Source organism: Mauremys mutica, chromosome 12 (assembly GCF_020497125.1).
Source record: "Mauremys mutica isolate MM-2020 ecotype Southern chromosome 12, ASM2049712v1, whole genome shotgun sequence".
Classification (NCBI taxonomy): domain Eukaryota; kingdom Metazoa; phylum Chordata; order Testudines; family Geoemydidae; genus Mauremys; species Mauremys mutica.
The window spans coordinates 30,717,266-30,736,061 of NC_059083.1; the positions used below are offsets into that span (position 1 = coordinate 30,717,266).

The following is an 18,796-nucleotide window of genomic DNA, read 5'->3' on the forward strand; positions in this document are numbered from 1 at the left end:
AGGGAGTTACCAAATCAGCACGTTGTATAAGAGAAAGGAGCTGCAGGGATTTCATATAGACATAGAAAATGATAGAAGAGACTTTTACATAGTCAAAATGTGAGAGGCAGAGTTTGAGGGAGGGAGGGAGGGAGGGGGCGTCTGTACAATATTTCCCCGCATTCAGTCTCCTGGCTGGAGCAGTAAGAGCCCTGCAGCACTTGTATAGGATAGAGAGGAGCCGCGCTGTCTACGCTTTGACAGTGTAGGAATCGGGCTGCCTGTGCCTTTAAGACCCAGCCCCAGGAACCCGCCCCCTGCTCCAGGGCTGACACGGGGCACAACTGAAAACAGCCTGTGCCCCCCCCCACAACCCCGACACCCCCAGATCTGCGAGCGCAGCAGGTGGCTCATCCCGAGGGGCCACTGTCCCCCCCCCACTACCCCCTCCCTAAACGGGGGTTTTGTCCCCGCACAGGGTCTGGCAGCGTCTCCCCCCCTGGGCTTAACCACGGCTCCCACCCCCCACCCCCGATTTTTCCCCTTCAGCCTCTCTCCTGCCGCTGCCTACAGCAGCTTGAACCCTTCTGTCCAGTAAATTTGTGTCCCCCGCTCAGACCCTGCCAGCCCCCCCGCTGCGATTTGCCCCCTTGAGCATTTTAAACGCCCCCAAAGAGCAGGCAGCAAATCGTGAGTAGAAGTGAGGGCAGAGAGAGGGCAGTGGCGACAGCGGAGGTTACTGGGCATGCTCAGTTCGGCTGCGCATGCTCAGTGCAGCCAAAGTAGCAAATCGGGAGTGGTTCATGTTTCTGTCGGTACACCTGTTGCCGGGAGGGCGGCAGGCAGCTCCCGTGGACCTCCTGCAGGCGTGCCTGCGGATGCTCCACCGCAGCCATGGGACCAGCGGACCCTCCGCAGGGATGCCTGCGGGAGGTCCACCGAAGCCGCGGGACCGGTGAGAGGCAGAGCGCCCCCCGCGGTGTGCCGCCGTGCTCTGGGCGGTGAAATGGCTAGAGCCAGCCCTGCTGGCTCCACAAATGTTTGGGGCCGGGTCTTCCCCTGGCCCCACCGGCTGCCCCCCCGCGCCTCCCCTGAGTGTGCCTCGGCCCCCCCTTTGCTGCCCCCATGCACCTCCCTGGGTCCCGGAGCAGAGTGTGTGTCTCTCCCATCCCCTGCAGCTCCATGCTGCCTGCCTGCATTAACTGCTGCCACAGGGTCCTAGTGCCTCCCTCCACTCCTGCCAGGGCAGGCTGCCCTTCCCCCCTCAGACCCTTTCATTTTCCAGTGGGACCCTTCACCGGTACAGCTGCCCCCCCGCCCACAGTCACTGCTCTTGCCCCACGCTGGGCAAGGGGCAGCCCCAGTGAGGCTACAGTGAGGGGCAGCAGCAGGGGAGGAGGCGCACATGTGATAGCAGCCCCCTCCCCCCCGGCATGGCACCCACCACAGGGGAGGCGAGGGGGATTCCTGGACCTGAGAGGGGCCCTAGGAGCACGTGCAGTGATGGGGGGGGAGAAGGGGGTACCTACCCCAGAGCTCGCTGCTGCCAGCAGGGAGAGGGCTGGGGGGAGTCCTTCTTTCTGGCTCCAATCCCAGGGCAGTCTGCCTGCCTCTTAAACTTATCCTCAGCCCTGCCCCACCCCAGAGCCCACCCCCCAGCCAGAGCCCTCATCCCCCTGCAGCCCAACCCTCTGTCCTGGCCCTGAACCTCTCCAACACCCCAAACCCCTCATCTCCAGCCCCAGCCAGAGCCCTCATTCCCCTGCATCCTAACCCTCTGCTTCAGCCCTGAGTCTCCTCCCACACCCCAAACCCCTCATCCCCAGCCACATCCCAAATCCACCCCCAGCCTCACCCCACAGCCCTCACCCCTGCACCCCCTCCCTCCACACTCCCTCTTATCCCGAAATTCCCTCCCAGAACTTACACCCCCTCCCTCCACACTCCCTCCCATCCCCAAACTCCCTCCCAGAGCCTGCATACCTCCTGCACCCCAGTCCCCTGCCCCAGTGCAGGGCCTGCACCCCAAACCTCCTTACTCACCCAAACTCTCTCCCAGAGTCTTGGGCAGGTGGGGGTGGAGTTGGGGGGGGGCAGAGTTTAGGCAGGGGCAGGTTCTGGCACCATCAAAATTTCTACAAACCTACCACCCCTGCCAGAAAGAGCTGGTGCACCATACTGGGGTGGACCGGCTTCCTGAGGCAGCAATTTAAAGGGCTGGAGCCCAGGGCCCTTTAAATTGCTGCCAGAGCCCTGGGGTAGTGGCTGTGGGGCTCGGGTGGCGATTTAAAGGGCCCAGGGCTCCTGCCGCTGCTACCACTCCGGGCCCTTTAAATCGCTGCTGGAGTCCCACTGCCACTACCCCAGGGCTCCAGGTACAATTTAAAGGGCCCCCGGAGCCTGCCGGAGCCCTGGGGTAGCGGCAGCAGAGCTCTGGTGGCTATTGAAAGGGTTCAGGGCTCCCACTGCCTCTACCATCGTGGGCCCTTTAAACTGCCACTGGAGCCCAGGGCTCCGGCAGCAGGGCTCCGGAGATGATTTAAAGGGCCCTGGAAGGTAGCGGCAGCCGGAGCCCCGGGACCTGCTGCTAGTGCCCTGGGGCTCCGTCGGCAATTTAAAGGGCCAGGGCTCTGCTGCGATAGCAGCAGCTAGAGCCCTGGGCCCTTTAAATTGCCCCATTTAAATTGCCCCTGAACCCCAGGGCTCCCAGCCACCTCTGCAGCTGGGAGCTCAGGGGGTGATTTAAAGGGCTTGGGGCTTCCAGCTGCTGCTACCACAACCCTAGCCCGGGCCCTTTAAATCCTGATTTAAAGGGCTTGGGGATTTAAAGGCTCCGCCTCTTCTGGTGGAGGCCACGCCCCTCCTCAGGATTCTGGAGTACCGGCAAGTCCTTTAAGTTACTTTCACCCCTGGCGTAGCCCCACTGTGGGGAGATTTGGTAACATCCAGACATTCCCAGGGGAATTGGTGTTTCTGTGTAACAGCCAATGGACCTGACCCAAAGCCCATTGTTGGCAAAGGAAAGACTCCCACACACAAGGGGGGCTAAATGGTAGAATAATGGCAGTGCCCAGTGTGGCCATTTCACTACAGAATTAGAGAGTTGGAAAAAATTGGAAAGTTTTAGTGTAATTTAAGCAATATCTGTAGCGGTGGCAGCTCATGCTTGTTTCTTCCTAGCAGGGAACGATTCCAGGTTTTCTGTTCTGCAGCACGGCTCTTGCAGGCTGGCTGTGCTTTACTCTCTCCATTTACCTAAGTGCAGGCACTGAAAAAAAATATTCAGTTCTACCGTTTTAATTCATTTCACTTTCAATGTCCTGATGCTCCAATGTTTGGGTTTCAAACACTGCCCAGGACTCTTGGTCTAAGAACTATTTTCAGTCAGACACAGAGCCTGTAAAAATAAGTTTTAAGTGCTGGAATGAGGGTACTGGGGATGCAGCACCCCCTGGCTTGAAGTGGTTTCGTGGCTGCATGATCTCTAGATTATTCTTGGACATGACATTTTTGGAGATCTTTCTATTTCATCATGAAATAAATTTTCACATTATGTGTTGTAGCTTGATCTTTCACCCTTAACATAAATGAGCTGATGCTGAGCTCCAGGGGTTAAGATGTTTCCCGGAATGAAATATCCTGTAATGTTTCCCTGCAGAAATGTAGAAACAGAAAATGTGGACGGACATTTTAGATGGAAATTGAAATAATTTAACTGTTTGCAATTACACATTGATTCTCCTGATCAGAATCTAGCATACTGTCATTGAAAGCAACATTTCCAGGGAAACTCTGATTTTGCTGAAGCCACACTTTCAGGTGAGAGACATTTCTGCGTGAAAAATGTCAACATGCTGTAATTATGGAGGGCTTTAGCTGCAGAGAAATTGAGATTTCTAATAGAGATTGTTCAAATTGTTCATGTTTTAAAGAAAACTATTTGGATTATTCAGTAGGTAAATATAATTTCCTCCATTCTCCTTTCTCCTGTTTAGTTTCCATTAAGCCAGAACAGAAATTGCTTTGCACAGAGGCAACAATAAATAGCCTTTCACAAGGAGCATGTTACTTGCTGTTACTCTCCTGTTACTCACAGAGATCTGAACATTGATAACATCCCTGTGCAGGTTTATTGGTGAGTAACAATGGCACCTACCAGCAGTTCCTGGGTTTTCCTTCTCCCCACCGTAGTTAAACACCAATTTCTCATCTCCCTCTTTCTTCAAACTCCTCAAACAGCTCCAAATTTGATCCTAAGAAGATAGAAATGGCTTCTGAATTTTCTGTATTTTGGGGCATTTACCTCACAAACAAAATTTATCAAGAGACGGGGGCTCTAGAGAGTCACAGGAACAGACCTGCAATCCACAAAGCTGAGTGAGGGCCCTGGACTCCCTGTTCAATTCCCCTCTGCTCAGCATCTCCCACTGACTGGTTTAGGCAGCTCCCTGCCCAGCATGCTGGCTTCTGTGTCACCCATTCTAAGGCACTTACATCTCTCCAACGCTCAGGCTTTGAGGCTCACAGTGTCATTCCAGTGATTTTCTAGGCAGCTGCAATTTAGACACGGCGACTTTCAGCATTATAATACCTGAGTCCCTTCCTGGATCTCACTCTTTGTCTCCAACTCAGAAGGAGAGAGCAAAGTCCCCCAGCATGCAGCAGGTTCATGAGGCTGGGGGCTCTGCCTGCTTTCCTAGGCTCAGATGGCCCCCAGGACTCCTAAGGGAAGGGTGAGCTAGTGACAGGGCCGGCTTTATTAACTGCGGGGCTCAATTCGAATACCCGGCGGCGGTCCGGGGCTTTGGCAGCACTTTGGCGGGGGGGGGGGGGGTCCCGCTCTGGGTCTTCTGTGGCACCGAAGGACCTCCCCGCCGCCAAAATGCTGCCAAAGACCACTGGAGCGGACCGCCACCGGGTGAGTTAAAAAAATAATTAAAAAGGTACCTAAGGCACAGGGCCCGATACGGGAAATTGGGCAAATCGGCCTAAAGCTGGCCCTGGCTAGTGAGGGGCACTGCAGTTAAGTTCATCATTTTGTGCTACATGATCTGAACTCTCTTGTGCTTTATCTGGTTAAGTGAAAGAGCAATGGTGTGTTAGACTTGTGCAAAGAGTCTCTCTCTCTCTGTGTGAAATGCTTCACAACTACTGCGTGCCTCCAGAGAGAGTTCAGCTGAAAACCAACAGGCTCTCACTTTGGCGTGGAGTTCTGGGAGATGGTGTGTTTAAGCATGTGGGAGTCTGGAAGGTCAGCTCTGCACCAGGAGGTTAGGCAGCGGGTTTCACACCTCAGATGGGGGAGAGTCCCAAAGAATGTGCCCTGGGACCCCAAGATTGGAGCAGTGGATGGGCTCTGTTCTGGTGCCAGTCTTGACTTCTCTGGGCATCCTGGGGCTCAGATGCTTGGATTCCCCTTACCACAGTCCGGTGGTACCTAACCAGATGTGAGATTCACACGCACACACCACTAAATAGAAACCTTCTCAAGGCCCAACATCCAAACACCTTAACTATGACCATGACTATGACTATGACTGTATTTAGGGAGAGACTCTCCCTCCAGGGCTGCCACCTCCTGCTCCCTTTGCTTTGGGGTGGAAAGGTTTCTATTAATGGCTCTTCCTCAGCTGGGAGAGGCTGTCTCCTGTTTCGGTATTCCATCATTCCCTGTGGCCAGGATAGAGAGAGCAGCTGGTTGCTTTAACCAGATACCTGTGGCCAGGAGCTGCACAGGCTGGAAAGTGACACATCCCAGTAAACACCAAACTCTCCTCCTAGGGGAACAATATTCTCTGTAGCGGGGGAGTGGGGGGGCAGGCAGATTTCCTGCTTCCATATTTATAAATCATTCCCACTCTGAACTGACCTAACACACACACAGCCATTACAGACCCCTCCCACAGCTGGAGCACCCCAGATGCCCAAAGACTGACCAATAATTAGCACAGGACAGTGGGTGCCACTCCCCTCCCCACAACAACCTAGTTGAGCCACTGCCCTGCCCCAGCCAGGCCAATCCCCGGTCAACTCCCCCAAATCCTGCTGTAGCCTCTGCCTGCCCTTCCCCCTGACAGCCTCTGTGTGTCCCCCCCCCCCCCCGTGCACTGCAACTGCCAGGGGAACCGGGTAGGAGCAGGTAAATCAATGCTGCCCCGCTGCAGCTACAGCTATTTCTCCTCCCACCCCCGCAACCCACAACCCCCCTGCAGCGAGCCAGGGGCAGCCAAGGGCTGGTGGTGGGTGCAGAAGGGGGGCGGGGTGCACTCGGCAGCCCCCCCGCCAGCACATCAAGGTCCCTGCACCCGAGCCAGGCGCCCGCAGCAGCCATGTGGCGCTGCAGGAGAAGCGAGGAACGGAGCCAGCAGCAGCTGGGGGATCGCGAAAGCGAGACCAAAAATCGCGCAGGCGCAGTAACACCCCTTTAAAGCTTTTTTAAAGCCGATTGGGTAACCGGGAGCCAATCACGCTCTCGGGAGGGAAATTAAAAACAAACCAACAGAAATGGCAGAAGCCCCGCCCCCAGGGGCAGCCCCAGAACAGGCAACATTCGCTGCACGAGAGAAGCCGCGTGAGGCCGGCCAGGCTCTGCCTTGGCAGCTCCTGCAGCAGCCGCCGGGTGTTTCCCTTCCTGGGACTGACTCGGCTGCTGCTGAGCGGGGAGGAGCTCCCGGGAACATTGCAGCCTGCAGGCGTTTGTGTGACATGTGCCCCAGGGCCCTGTGGCTGGGGAGCATCCGCCTATTGCAGTACCCTTGAGCGAGCAGAGTGTGTGTGTCTAAGGCCTGGTCTACACTAGGACTTTAAATCGAATTTAGCAGCGTTAATTCGAATTAACCGCTCAACCGTCCACACCAAGAAGCCGTTTAATTCGACCTAGAGGGCTCTTTAGTTCGAATTCGGTACTCCACCCCGACGAGGGGAGTAGCGCTAAATTCGACATGGCTATGTGTGGATGCAAATCGAACTTAGTAGCTCCGGGAGCTATCCCACAGTGCAGCACTCTGTTGACGCTCTAGACAGCAGTCCAAGCTTGGATTCTCTGACCAGCCACACAGGAAACGACCCGGGAAAATTTGAATTCCTTTTCCTGTCTGGGCACTTTGAATCTGATGTCCTGGTTGGACATCGGGGCGAGCTCAGCAGCACCTTCAACGATGCAGAGCTCTCCAGCAGAGGAGTCCATGCAATCCCAGAATAGAAAGAGGTCCCCAGCATGGACAGACCGGGAAGTCCTGGATCTGATCGCTGTGTGGGGCGAGGAGTCTGTGCTTTCGGAGCTGCGCTCCAACAAACGGAATGCAAAGACCTACGAGAAGGTCTCCAAAGCCATGGCACTCAGAGGATACAGCCGGGATACAACGCAGTGCCGCGTGAAAATCAAGGACCTGAGACAAGGCTACCAAAAAGTCAGAGCGGCAAACGGACGCTCCGGAGCCCAGCCCCAGACATGCCGCTTCTACGAGGCACTGCATGCCATTCTCGGTGGGTCTGCCACCACTGCCCCACCAGTGACCGTGGACTCTGAGGATGGGATAGTGTTGAGGGGCAGTTCCTCGGCGATGTTCGCCGATGGGGAAGATGAGGAAGGGTTTGTGGAGGACGACGCAGGCGACAGCGCTTACAATACCGCTTTCCCCGACAGCCAGGATCTCTTCATCACCCTCACAGAGATCCCCTACCAACCCTCCCCGGCCGTTAACCCGGACTCAGAATCAGGGGAAGGATCAGTCGGTAAGTGCTATAAACATGGAAACATTTATTTTTTAAAAAACATGAATAAAAACTATATAAAAACTTTTCCATATAAAACTATATAAAAAGAAGGTCCACACATATAGGGATGGAACAGAAATCCTCTTGGGACACTTCCACGAAGCTCTCGTAGAGGAGCTCGAAAAGCCTCCGCAGGAGGTTCCTGGGGAGAGGTGCCTTATTTGGTGCTCCGTGGAAGCACACTCTTCCACGCCAGGCCATCCTAACGTACAGCGGAATCATTGCCTCCACCAGCATGGCAGCATACGGTCCTGGTCTGTGCAGGGATTCTAGCAGCATCCTCTCTCTCTCTCTCCGAGTGACCCGCCTCAGGGTAATCTCGTTCGGCGAATGCTGCATCTAATTAGGGCAATTAGTGTACTGTTACTATTGTGAATGCTTGACTTTTACTTTGCATAGCAATGACCTTCGTTTAACAGCCACGTGTTGGAGGCCGCAGAGGAAAAGCATACAGTGATCTTTCCCGGGCACAGCCGCAAGGGGCTGGAACAGGGTCAGACTTTATGCTTTCCAGATTGCCTTCAGCAGGAGGGCACAGCTATCCATTAACTGTTAAGCAGCCTATAGTGTAGTGCTTACCAGGCCTGGCTGCTACACGGATTCAGCTGTACCGCCCCGCTTGTCCGATCTCCTGTGCAAGACCGCAGCCAATGAAAGCGTATTCCGAAATCTTGAACTTGTCCTGAGAGCTCGTGAGACTAGGTGCCCTGTATGGTCTTGTTCACAGAAACTGAGTAGACTGTGTTCAGTGTTCGCAAACATGTATCTCTTCAAGGAAATCACTTCCTTTTTCCCATCACACAGCTGCGGCTCTTTCACGAACTGCCCCGGCATCCCCCTCACCGAGGCTGGCGCAGATTAGGCGGGGAAAGAAAAAGACTAGGGACGACATGTTCTCGGAACTGATGGCCTGCTCCAGAGCCGAGGCGGCCGAGCAGAGACAGTGAAGGGAGACCCTATGTCAGCACCAGCGCTCACACAGCGAACGGGAGGACAGGTGGCGGCAGGAAGACCAGCAGGCGACTCAAACGCTGCTTGGGCTAATGAGGGAGCAAACGGACACGCTCCGGCGCCTTGTAGATGTTCTGCAGGACCGTAGGCAGGAGGAGAGAGCCCCCCTGCACTGTATCTGCAACCGCCATCCCCCGCCACAAAGTCCTGTCCCCCCCTCACCCAAAATAACAAGAAGGAGGGGCGCTAGGGGCCGTGAAAACTGTCACTGCACCTCAGCAGAGCGCTCATGTACCACACAGCTCTCATGCCATAAATTTTGAGAAGTGCTTCCCTTCCTGGATCACCCAGTCCAAAATCCAAGTTTCATCCCCCCCACTGTGTAGTTGAGTATTAAAAGTAGTTTGTTGTTATTCACTGTTCCCGTCACGTTTTTCTTGTCAGAAGACTTTGTGTGAAGGGGGGGAGGGGTTTTTTAATTGCATAGGACAGCCTCCATTACCAGGGTACAGACTTGGGGGCAGGATCAACAGCAGGACACACACAGACTGCAGTCACTAGGCACCAGGGTCAGTCTGGGAGGTGTATGCTGTCCCGGGTCAGTCTGTGAGGTGTATGCTGCCCCAGGGTCCTAGCGCCTGCCATCCACAAATGGCAAGGCAGGCTGCCCTTACCATGCCCTTCCACCCTAGCCACGAGCCTCTCCGATGCCCTCAGCCCCAGCAAGAGCCCTCATCCACGGACACATACTCACCCTTCCCACACACCCCTCACCCCTTCCTATGCCCCAACCCCCAGCCCAGAGCCTGCATCCAAACTCCGTCCCAAAGACGGCACCCCTCACCCCTTCCTGCAAACCCACCCCTTCCTGCACCCGTCCTCCCCCCAGAGACCGCTGTAGGAGCAGGAGCCTGTCATTCCTCTAGTGTAGAAGCGGTCTGTACATCAGTGCACACCGTACCCACCACAGTCTGCATCCATGTTTCAACCCTAGAACAGGAATTCATAATTAAAGAAAACTTTGTTAATAATCAGTGTTCCATTAAATTTATTTTAAAACGTGTATTGGAAGGGGGGAAACCTGGAGAACGGGGTATGTAACCGCAGATCCAAGTCAACAGTCACTGAAACAGGCTCAGGTTCAGCTTCTCTGTAAATCAAGTGGACAGTCATAGGTTACCCTGCTCTCCAAGGAACCTAGCTTTCAAAGCCTCCCGGATGCACAGCGCTTCCCGCTGGGATCTTCTATCGGCACGGCTGTCTGGCTGAGCGTAATCAGCAGCCAGGCGATTTGCCTCAACCTCCCATCCCGCCATAAAGGTCTCCCCCTTGCTCTCACAGAGATTGTGGAGCACACAGCAAGCAGCAATAACAACGGGGATATTTTTTTCGCTGAGGTCTGAGCGAGTCAGTAAGCTCCGCCATCTCCCCTTGAGACGTCCGAAAGCACACTCCACCACCATTCTGCACTTGCTCAGCCAGTAGTTGAATAGTTCCTTCTCAATGTCCAAGGCGCCTGTATAGGGCTTCATGAGCCAGGGCATTAGCGGGTAGGGTGGGTCCCCGAGGATCACTGTAGGCATCTGCACATCCCCAACCGTTATTTTGTGGTCCGGGAAGAAAATACCTGCCTGGAGGCGTTTAAACAGACCAGAGTTCCTGAACACACGCGCGTCATGAACCTTGCCCGGCCACCCGACGTAGATGTTGGTAAAACGTCCCCTATGGTCCACCAGTGCTTGCAGCACCATAGAAAAGTAGCCCTTTCGGTTAATGTAATGGCTGGCCTGGTGGGCTGGTCCCAGGATAGGGATGTGAGTCCCATCTATAGCCCCACCGCAGTTTGGGAATCCCATCGTGGCGAAGCCATCTCTGACGACCTGGACATTTCCTAGAGTCACTATCTTTGAGAGCAGTTGCTCAACGATTGTGTGGGCTACTTGAATCACAGCAAGCCCTACGGTAGATTTGCCCACGCCAAAGTGGTTCGCTACTGACCGGTAGCTGTCTGGCGTTGCAAGTTTCCAGAGGGCTTCTGCACAGTCAGGGCTGCTCGCATCAGGGTGTCCTGGCGCTTCAGGGCAGGGGACAGCAAGTCACAGAGTTCAAGGAAAGTGCCCTTACGCATCCTGAAGTTTCGCAGCCACTGTGATTCATCCCAGACCTGCAGCACTATGCGGTCCCACCAGTCCGTGCTTGTTTCCCGGGCCCAGAATCGCTGTTCCACACCATGAACTTGACCCATTGCCACCATGATCTCCACTGCGCGGCGTACCCTGCTTTGTGAGAGGTCTGCGCCACTCTGTGACTTCCTGTCCTCACCGCGCTGACGGAGCCTCCTCGCCCGATTTCTCAGCAGCTGACTGTGGAAGAGGTGGACGATAAGGTGCGAGGAGTTGACAACGGCCGTAAGTGCAGCGATGATCGCAGCGGGCTCCATGCTCGCAGTGCTGTGGCGTCCGAGCTGTAACCGACCAGAGAAGGGCGCGAACAGATTTCCCGCCAGCGCTTTCAAGGAGAGAGGGCGGGAGTGACGGTTGAATGATGACAGTTACCCAAAACCACCCTCGACACATTTTTTCCCCCAGCAGGCATTGGGGGCTCTACCCAGCATCCAATGGGCAGCGGGGACTGCGGGAACTGTGGGATAGCTTCCCACAGTGCACCGCTTCCAAAGTCGACGCTGGCCCCGTTACTGTGGACTCAGACAGTCGAATTAGTGTATTTAGTGTGGATACACAAATTCGACTTCATAAGGTCGATTCCACAAATTCGAGTTAAGTAGATTCGAAATAGTCTTGTAGTGTAGACGTACCCTAAGGAAGAATAGTCAGGCTTGGCAGAATTCATTTTATATATATGTAAAATTAACAGATAGCATTGCAGCTAATTTTAAGCATTTTTTCAATGCTCGTTAAGGTAAATTTTCACAATTCCACAAAACACTGGGTATAGCATTTCCTTCCAATTGTTCTCAATTTTAGTTTTTACACTTGTGGGAAATTGGGGGAGGGGGAATACATCAATAGCAAGTCAGACCACAATGATTTAATGTCAGCAGAAACCGAGATTCAAAAAGTTGAAGCTTTATAACCATGAAAACACAGATGGTCACATCACCTGTCAAAAGATGCAGAGTCCACTGGCCTTCAGTCAAACTCGAATAAGTTCTCAAGCAGCCTTGTTCTTACTTTGGGTATCTGTAATTTTCATTTATTATCAATTGAAATATTTTTTCATTGGTTTGTGTGTAGACAGCAAAAGCAACGTTTGCCAACATTTATGAAGAAATAATTTCTTCATAAATTCTTCCAAGCCTGGTGATAATAAACTCTCAGGCTAAAAGCTTGGTTAAACTGGAATCAGTGTTTTCAAGACCTGATTCTCGTTTACACTAACCCTGCTTGTCCCAGTGGAAAGGGGCTGCAGCATCACCAACTTTCATTATTTTATCATGAGTCTTGTGATATTTGGTGTGTTTGATGAAGCTCCAGCTCCTGGAAGCATGTGAGGAGGTGAGACTCTTGGCTTTTGTTTTCTAAACAAAGGAAGTATCTAGTTCTCTTTGTTGCAGAGAAACACTTAAAAATTTCACCGCAGTGCAGTGTAAAGCTCTAAGAAATCAAAAGGTAAATAAAATAATACTAAGTTACTATATTGTTGTTATTAAACCTCATGATTGTGGGGGGCTGGGCTGCTTAAGATTTTTAAAGCACCGTGCCAGTGAGAATTCAGAGCGTAAATCTCTCAGTTACCCAAGGGAAGCCCCCTAAACGAGTGTCATTGTTGATCTAAAACAGCACAGTGAACAGAAAGGGGAACGGACACAGAGGACAAGCTATGGGAACACACAGAGCTGGGCTGTGGGCCCCAATGAGGACATGAGCACAGTCCCCCCAGGCCCAACAACAGTAATTCTGGACCCAGGGCGGAACACTCAATGGGCCCCCACTGGTGCCCGCATGTACAAGCCGCGCCCACATGGACCCATCTGACATTTGGGTGGTGCTGCACCTGTGCAGGCTGGTGCCCAGCGAGCTGCTGGGTGTGCTCTTCTGGCATGGCCAGGGCTTCCACATGCCCACTCGGCTGCCTTTGCTGCCACCACCGATATCATCCCATCTGCCATAGGTGCTGAATTTTGGTTTTGCCGGTGGGTGCCCCCTCTCGGCTCTGCCCCCTTCCAGAAGGCCAAGCCCCAACTCCACCTCTTCCTCCCCCGCTCTGCCCCCTAGGTCCCCTCCGCCAAGTGCCTCCTGCCAACTCCTTTCTGTCCCTCCTGCTTTAAGGGTGAGGTGTGTGTGTTTGGCTCAGTCTTCCTGTCCAAAATGGCAATTTCCAGCATATTTGTACACACACTTCCTTCATATTCTAGTTATTGAATGTGTCTATCACTGGTATCATAGCAATCATTATTAAAATAGCAATGAACTACAGCATTACATTACTATGAATTACAGTGTATTAAAATCATTACACTCAGCTACAAGCTGCCTTCACTGACACCCCTGTGTAAAGACACTGTGTTCACTCTGTGCCTCATCTTTCTCTGCTCCCCACCCCCTGGGAGCTCTGTCTAGTGCCCGCAGAGGAGGTTGCCCCTCCTCAGGTACGAAGGGTGGCCTAGTGGTTCAAGCACAGGCCTGGGGCTCAGGTGTCCTCGGTTTGGTTCTCTGCTCTGCCACTGACTCCCTGCTTAGTATTTGGAAAGTCACTTCACCTCTGGATGCCCTAGATCCCACCTGCCACATGGAGATCCTGCCTCCTAGGCTGAATCCCTTCATGGCTGTGTGATGATGGGGGAAATGGAGATACCAAGGTGAGTAGTTTGGGCTCCATGCAGGGGGGCACAGGAGATGGAGGGGCTCAGGCCAGCTCCATGGGGGTGGGGCATCAGCCCATCTTCTGCCGGGGTCATGGGCTGCTCCCCCCCACCCCCCCAGTGTGGCTCCTGCTGTGGTCCAGGGCTTCTCCCACCCACCCTGAATGGCCTTTGTCATGGTCCGGGACTTCCCCTGCCCCCACCCAGCAGCCAGTGTCCAGGGCTGCTTCTCCTCACCCCTGCTCAGTGCAGCTCCTGCCAGGGTCGGGGGCTTTTCCTTCCCCTAATATGCCACTGCACCCATCCAGCATGTGCGCCTAGGAGCCGTGCAGCCTGCTGGGGCGATGTCAAAGGGCCTGGGGCTCCCAGCTGCTGCCACCACTACCAGGCACTTGCAGCTGCCACGACTGGAGGCCCCGGACGTCAGACGGTGGGTTCCTGTTTGTGGGTTGCTAAGCAAAGACACACACCCCTCTGCAGCCCAGATTTAGGCACTTATCCATGAGAGGGGTGTGACTTAGAACATCCCTTCCCCCCTTGTCGGCATTTCCCATTGGCCAGCTTACATGGCTCCCCTCCTACTGAGGTGCCTGTGTTACCCACAGATTGGCATTGTCTAGGGAGTTTAGACCCCTGACTCACCTCCGAGGGTCACAATGTCGCTGTTCCTGTGATTTTCTCACTGCCTAAAAGTTACTCACTGTGATGCTCAGCATTGCAACACCCGAGTCCCTTCACGGATTGCCCCCTGTGCAACCGTTCACCGCTCCGCAGAGAACAGCTGAGCAATTCCTGATTGACATGGGTATGCACAGGACAGATGCAAGCACAGGCTGGTTAGTGGCACATCACAGTAAAACCCAAACTCTCTTCCTACAGGTGCAATCAGTGCCGGCTCCAGCTTTTTTGCCACCCCAAGTGGTGAAAAAAAGAAAAAGATAAAAGGAAGAACCCGATTGAGCTGCCACCAAAGAGGCAGACAGTGAATGAAGGACCCGCTACTGAATTGCCGCCAAACACTGAAGCGGGCAGATTGAGCCACTGCTGAAGTGCTGCTGCCGCCAATCTGGACGTGCCGCCCCGACAACTGACGCACTGACGCCCCTTTCTATTGGCCGCCCCAGGCACCTGCTTCCTTTGCTGGTGCCTGGAGCCAGCCCAGGGTGCAAAGTAAAAGGAGCTCAGAAGGAGCTTCAATAACTACAGCACGGCAAGAAGATCCCCAGCTACTGAGAACAGTTTTCTTTATGGCACTAAGATAGCACCAATGGCCAGAAATATAGGGAATTAATGAGTTACAGTCTAACTTTCAGTAACATGTAATAAATTTCCCCATCCTGCTCACGTTCCCTTTCCTTCCATACCGTCCTTTTCTATTCATCATTGTTCTAGCCTCACTTTCCATCCGTCTTTATTTCCCTGTGTCTCTCCTCCCTGTCACAGATCATCCCCCTTGGCTGCTCTCTTCTTTCCCTGATCTTATCCCTTCCCCTCGTGCTGATCCTCGGCTGGGAGCCCCCAGTGAGATCTAAGGACACAGATCTGTACAAAACGCTCCAGGCTGCTGCTGCTTCTCCCCAGCCCCCCAAGCCCTGATTGATCAATGCTGGGTCCCTGCCACCCCCACCTCCGCCTGTCCCCTGCCCAGCTGTTAGTGCCACCCCCAGCCCAGCCCCAACCTCTGCCCCTCAGGGCCCCTCCTGTAGCCCCAGGGGTTCTTCCCCCTCCTCTCCCCATCCCTGAGGCTGCAGAGAGGGAGCGGGAGGTGCTTCCAACAGCCATAGAGATGAGGAGCCAGGGGCTGGGTAGACGGGAGTCCTCCAAGGTCATAGAGACTTGGGTCCATGAGGCTAGAGAGGTTGATTTTCGGTTTCTGCCTCTGCTGCCTGTCTCAGGGACACAGGCTGAGCTGGGATTTCCACACCCAGAGCCAGGGTCGGATTCTCTCCCCAGGGACGGAGCCCGGCGGGAAAGTGAAGATCGGGGCCTCGTCACCAGCATCGATAAATGTCACCTGCCCCCGGTCACAGTCCAGACAAACCTGGATCCTGCTGGGGACCCGGCTCAGGGGCAGGGGGGTCTCAGGGGAGGTGAGAGCCTGGAAATGATCCCAGTCCCACTCCACAGCCCAGATCCCCCCCTCAGGGCTGAGGCTGATCCCTCCCTTCCTCCCCCCAGACTCTCTGGCCACCCCCACAGCCCAGCATTGCCCAGATCCCATTTCCAGCTCCACCTCCCAGCAATGTCTCCCCGAGGTGAATCCCTCACAGCCCAGCACACAGGGCTCAGTGTCAAATCTCTCAGGGGTGTCGGGCAGATCCTGCCGTGTGTCACCCCATCTCACACTTTTCCAATCCTCAGACAGGACGAGGTGGGGATGAGCCGTGTCTGGATCCAGAGTCACATTCGCTGGGGAGAGAGAATCAGAGTGTTAGGGGCAGAGCTCAGCCCTGGGGGAGGGTTTGAAGTGTCAGTGACAGAATCTGCCCCAGCTGGGGAGTGACTCAATCTCCTTCCTGCAGGATTTACCCGTCAGCTCTGAATGGGGACCAGCTGTGAGATGTCAGCACAGTGCAGGGGAGAGTCACACCCAGTGATGAGCTGCCAAAATATTAACTGGTTCCCTCTGCCTCACCCCACAAGGGGGTCATGCCCCCCCCCGGACTCCTGCCCCATCCAACCCCCCACGTTCCTTGACAGCCCCCTCCCCAGGACCCCTGCCCCATCCACCCCCTTCCCTGTCCCCTGATTGCCACCTGCCAGCCCATCCAACCCCTTCTCTCATTCCTGATGGCACCCCGGGACCCCTGCCCCACCCAACCACCCCTTCTCTCTGTCCCCTGACAGCCCCTGGAACCCCTACCCCTGACTGCCTCCCACCACCCCATCCAACCCCTGCTCCTTCCTGACTGCCGCCCCCAGGACCTTTGCCCCCTTTCAATCTCCGTTCCCTACCCTCTGACCGCCCCGACACTAATCCACCCCCCAAACACCATCCCCTCCCTACTCCCTGCCTCCTTACCACGCTGCCTGGAGGTGGGGCCGGGCCGGGGCTGGGACCAGAGCCGCTCAGCCGGAGTGAAGGGCGCTCAGCCGGGACTGGGGCCAGGAGCTGGGCAGGAGCTGCGCCGCCCGGCCGAGGTCGCGACCGGACCCGGGAGCCGGGCAGGACCTGCGCCTTCCGGCCGAGGTCAGGGCCGGACCCGGGAGCCAGGCAGGAACCTCATGGCCGGACCCCGGCCGGAGCCACGCCGCCCAGCCGAGGTCGGGGACGGACCCCGGAGCCGGGCCGGAGCCGCGCCGCTCGGCCGAGGTCGGGGACGGACCCTGGGGCCGGGCCGGAGCCGCGCCGCCCGGGGTTGGGGGCCAGGCTGGAGCCCTGAGGTGCCTGGAGGCCTCCTCCCGCTCGCACTCCTGCCCCCGTTCACCTGGGGGAAGCCGCTGCTTCCTTCTCAGACCTCTCAGGCTTCCCGCGTGAATAGCTGATTCACGGGAAGCTGGGGAAGGGGAGAAGCTGGAGGAGCATTCAGAAGAGGAGGCAGAGGCGGAGTTAGGTGAGCTGGGGCTGGGGGAAGGGCAGGAAGCTGCTAGAGCTTTTGTTAAATTTAAAAGCTCTTTTCGAACCGGTTGTCCCTGGCGGGACAACTGGTCTAAATGGGCTTCTAAATTTAACAACCGGTTCCCGCAAACCGGTGAGAACCGGCTCCAGCTCACCACTGGTCACACCCCTGGCAGAGATGGGCCCTGCAGCAAAAGGGTCACTTGAGCCAGGTCTGGGACTCAGGCTCTTTCCTGTCCTGCTGCACATCTTTCCAGGGACGGGATTAGAGACCCACATGTCGGGGGGATGGGAGGCAACAGAGTGGTGAGAAACTGAGCTCCTTCTGCTCAGTGCTCACTGACCCGCCTCACCTCTCCCTCCAGATTCCCATTTTAAACCCCATATTCCCAGCTGAGAGAGATTATCGCTGGGGGGACAGAACAGACACATCCCAGCCCTGCGCCTTCAGCCTACGTGAGAGCAAGGGGAGTGTTGGGGGAGAAGGAGCGGGAGGGGAAGGAGGGAGAGCAAGCAGAGAGGTGAATGGAGACATGAAGGAAGGGATCCCAGAGGGGAGAGAAAACCATATTGGATGAGGAGGAGATGGGGCAGGGGAGGCCCAGGGCAGCAGCACGTGGAAGGTTATAGAGAATTTGCTGAGTGTGTGAAAACAGCAACTCACCTGCCTGTTCCCTCCAAGCAGCCACCATCACCAAACCTCCAGGCCCTTCCACCTGCCCACACTCCTACTGCCTCCGCACCAGCCCCATTCAGCTGACAGCCTGCTGCTCTCCCCACCCTCCTGTTCCTGCCAGGCACGGCCGGCCCTCCAGACGCTTCCAAATGCTGCCCCATCCCTCAGTCTTCTGGGCCCTTCCAAATCCCGATGTGTCCCTCTCTGCACTCTCATGACTTTCCCCCTGGGCTCTTTCTGTGCTCTAGCACCAGGGTTCTCGTCACTGGGCACATTTTATTTCCCCACCTCCCTGTTTTGTCACTTGAAATATTTGTTTCTCTCTCTCTCTCTCTAATCTCTGAATTTTACCATTTACACGTCATTTCCTCAGTTTCCAACCTCTGAATTGTTAATCCTCAGTTACTGGGCATTTAACAGACCCAGAATTCAGTTTGCTCCTGGTCCACAGCCCGTGGCTCTGTCCCCAAAGGCCTCAGGCAGGGAGGGGGCTGTGAGCAGGGACAGCCCTGGGGAGCTGGGGGTGGAAGGAGCTGTGTCTTTGGCCCTGTGCTAGGGGCTGGCACACGTCAGTGGCTGTGCAGCCAGGCTGGGCGGTGGGCCCAGGAAGCTCTGCAGGTCGCACTGCACGTGAAGGCAGAGGAGGGGCAGGAGGAGTAGACACAATAGTGTCTGGATTTACTGCTGTACATCAGGCCATGGCTACACAACCTCCCTCCCCTCCCGTGCTATGAAATGCAGGATGCTTGTGAGCTCTGCCCTGAGCAACGAACTCCCCTCCCACGGCCACAGTCAGGGGAAAGCAGCAAAACGTTCTAACAGCCACTGAGACTGGCACATTGATAGAATCTGAACTTCAGTTACCTTCCTGTACAGGTGGCGCAGAACTTCCCAGCCCTGGAAACACAGAGTCAGAGATGAGAGCTCATCTGAACAAGCACATTAACAGAAATTAGTGTTGTAGAGAGGGAGGCCACTCGTCCGGGATTAAAATAGACAGGCCTCTGTTTGAGAGGTTTGTCTGCTGTCCAGC

At 55.2% G+C, this 18,796-nt stretch overlaps 1 protein-coding gene across 4 annotated transcripts in view; it reads right to left on the bottom strand.

The window, feature by feature from the left end:
* Nucleotides 1-3,058: 3,058 nt before the first annotated feature.
* Nucleotides 3,059-18,796, bottom strand: part of LOC123345304 (butyrophilin subfamily 1 member A1-like) — a 41,826-nt gene continuing 26,088 nt past the window's right edge. For 2 of the 4 annotated variants that reach the window (XM_044982078.1, XM_044982079.1), the window contains 2 exons: nt 18,628-18,660; nt 15,224-15,937 (listed from right to left, as the gene is read on the bottom strand). In XM_044982078.1, the coding sequence (XP_044838013.1) occupies nt 15,420-15,937; nt 18,628-18,660 (551 nt within the window). In that variant the 3' untranslated portion in view covers nt 15,224-15,419. Of the gene's footprint in view, nt 3,632-4,135; nt 4,233-15,223; nt 15,938-18,627; nt 18,661-18,796 lie in introns of those variants that run through there. The other 2 variants (XM_044982080.1, XM_044982077.1) reach the window with 2 other exon arrangements.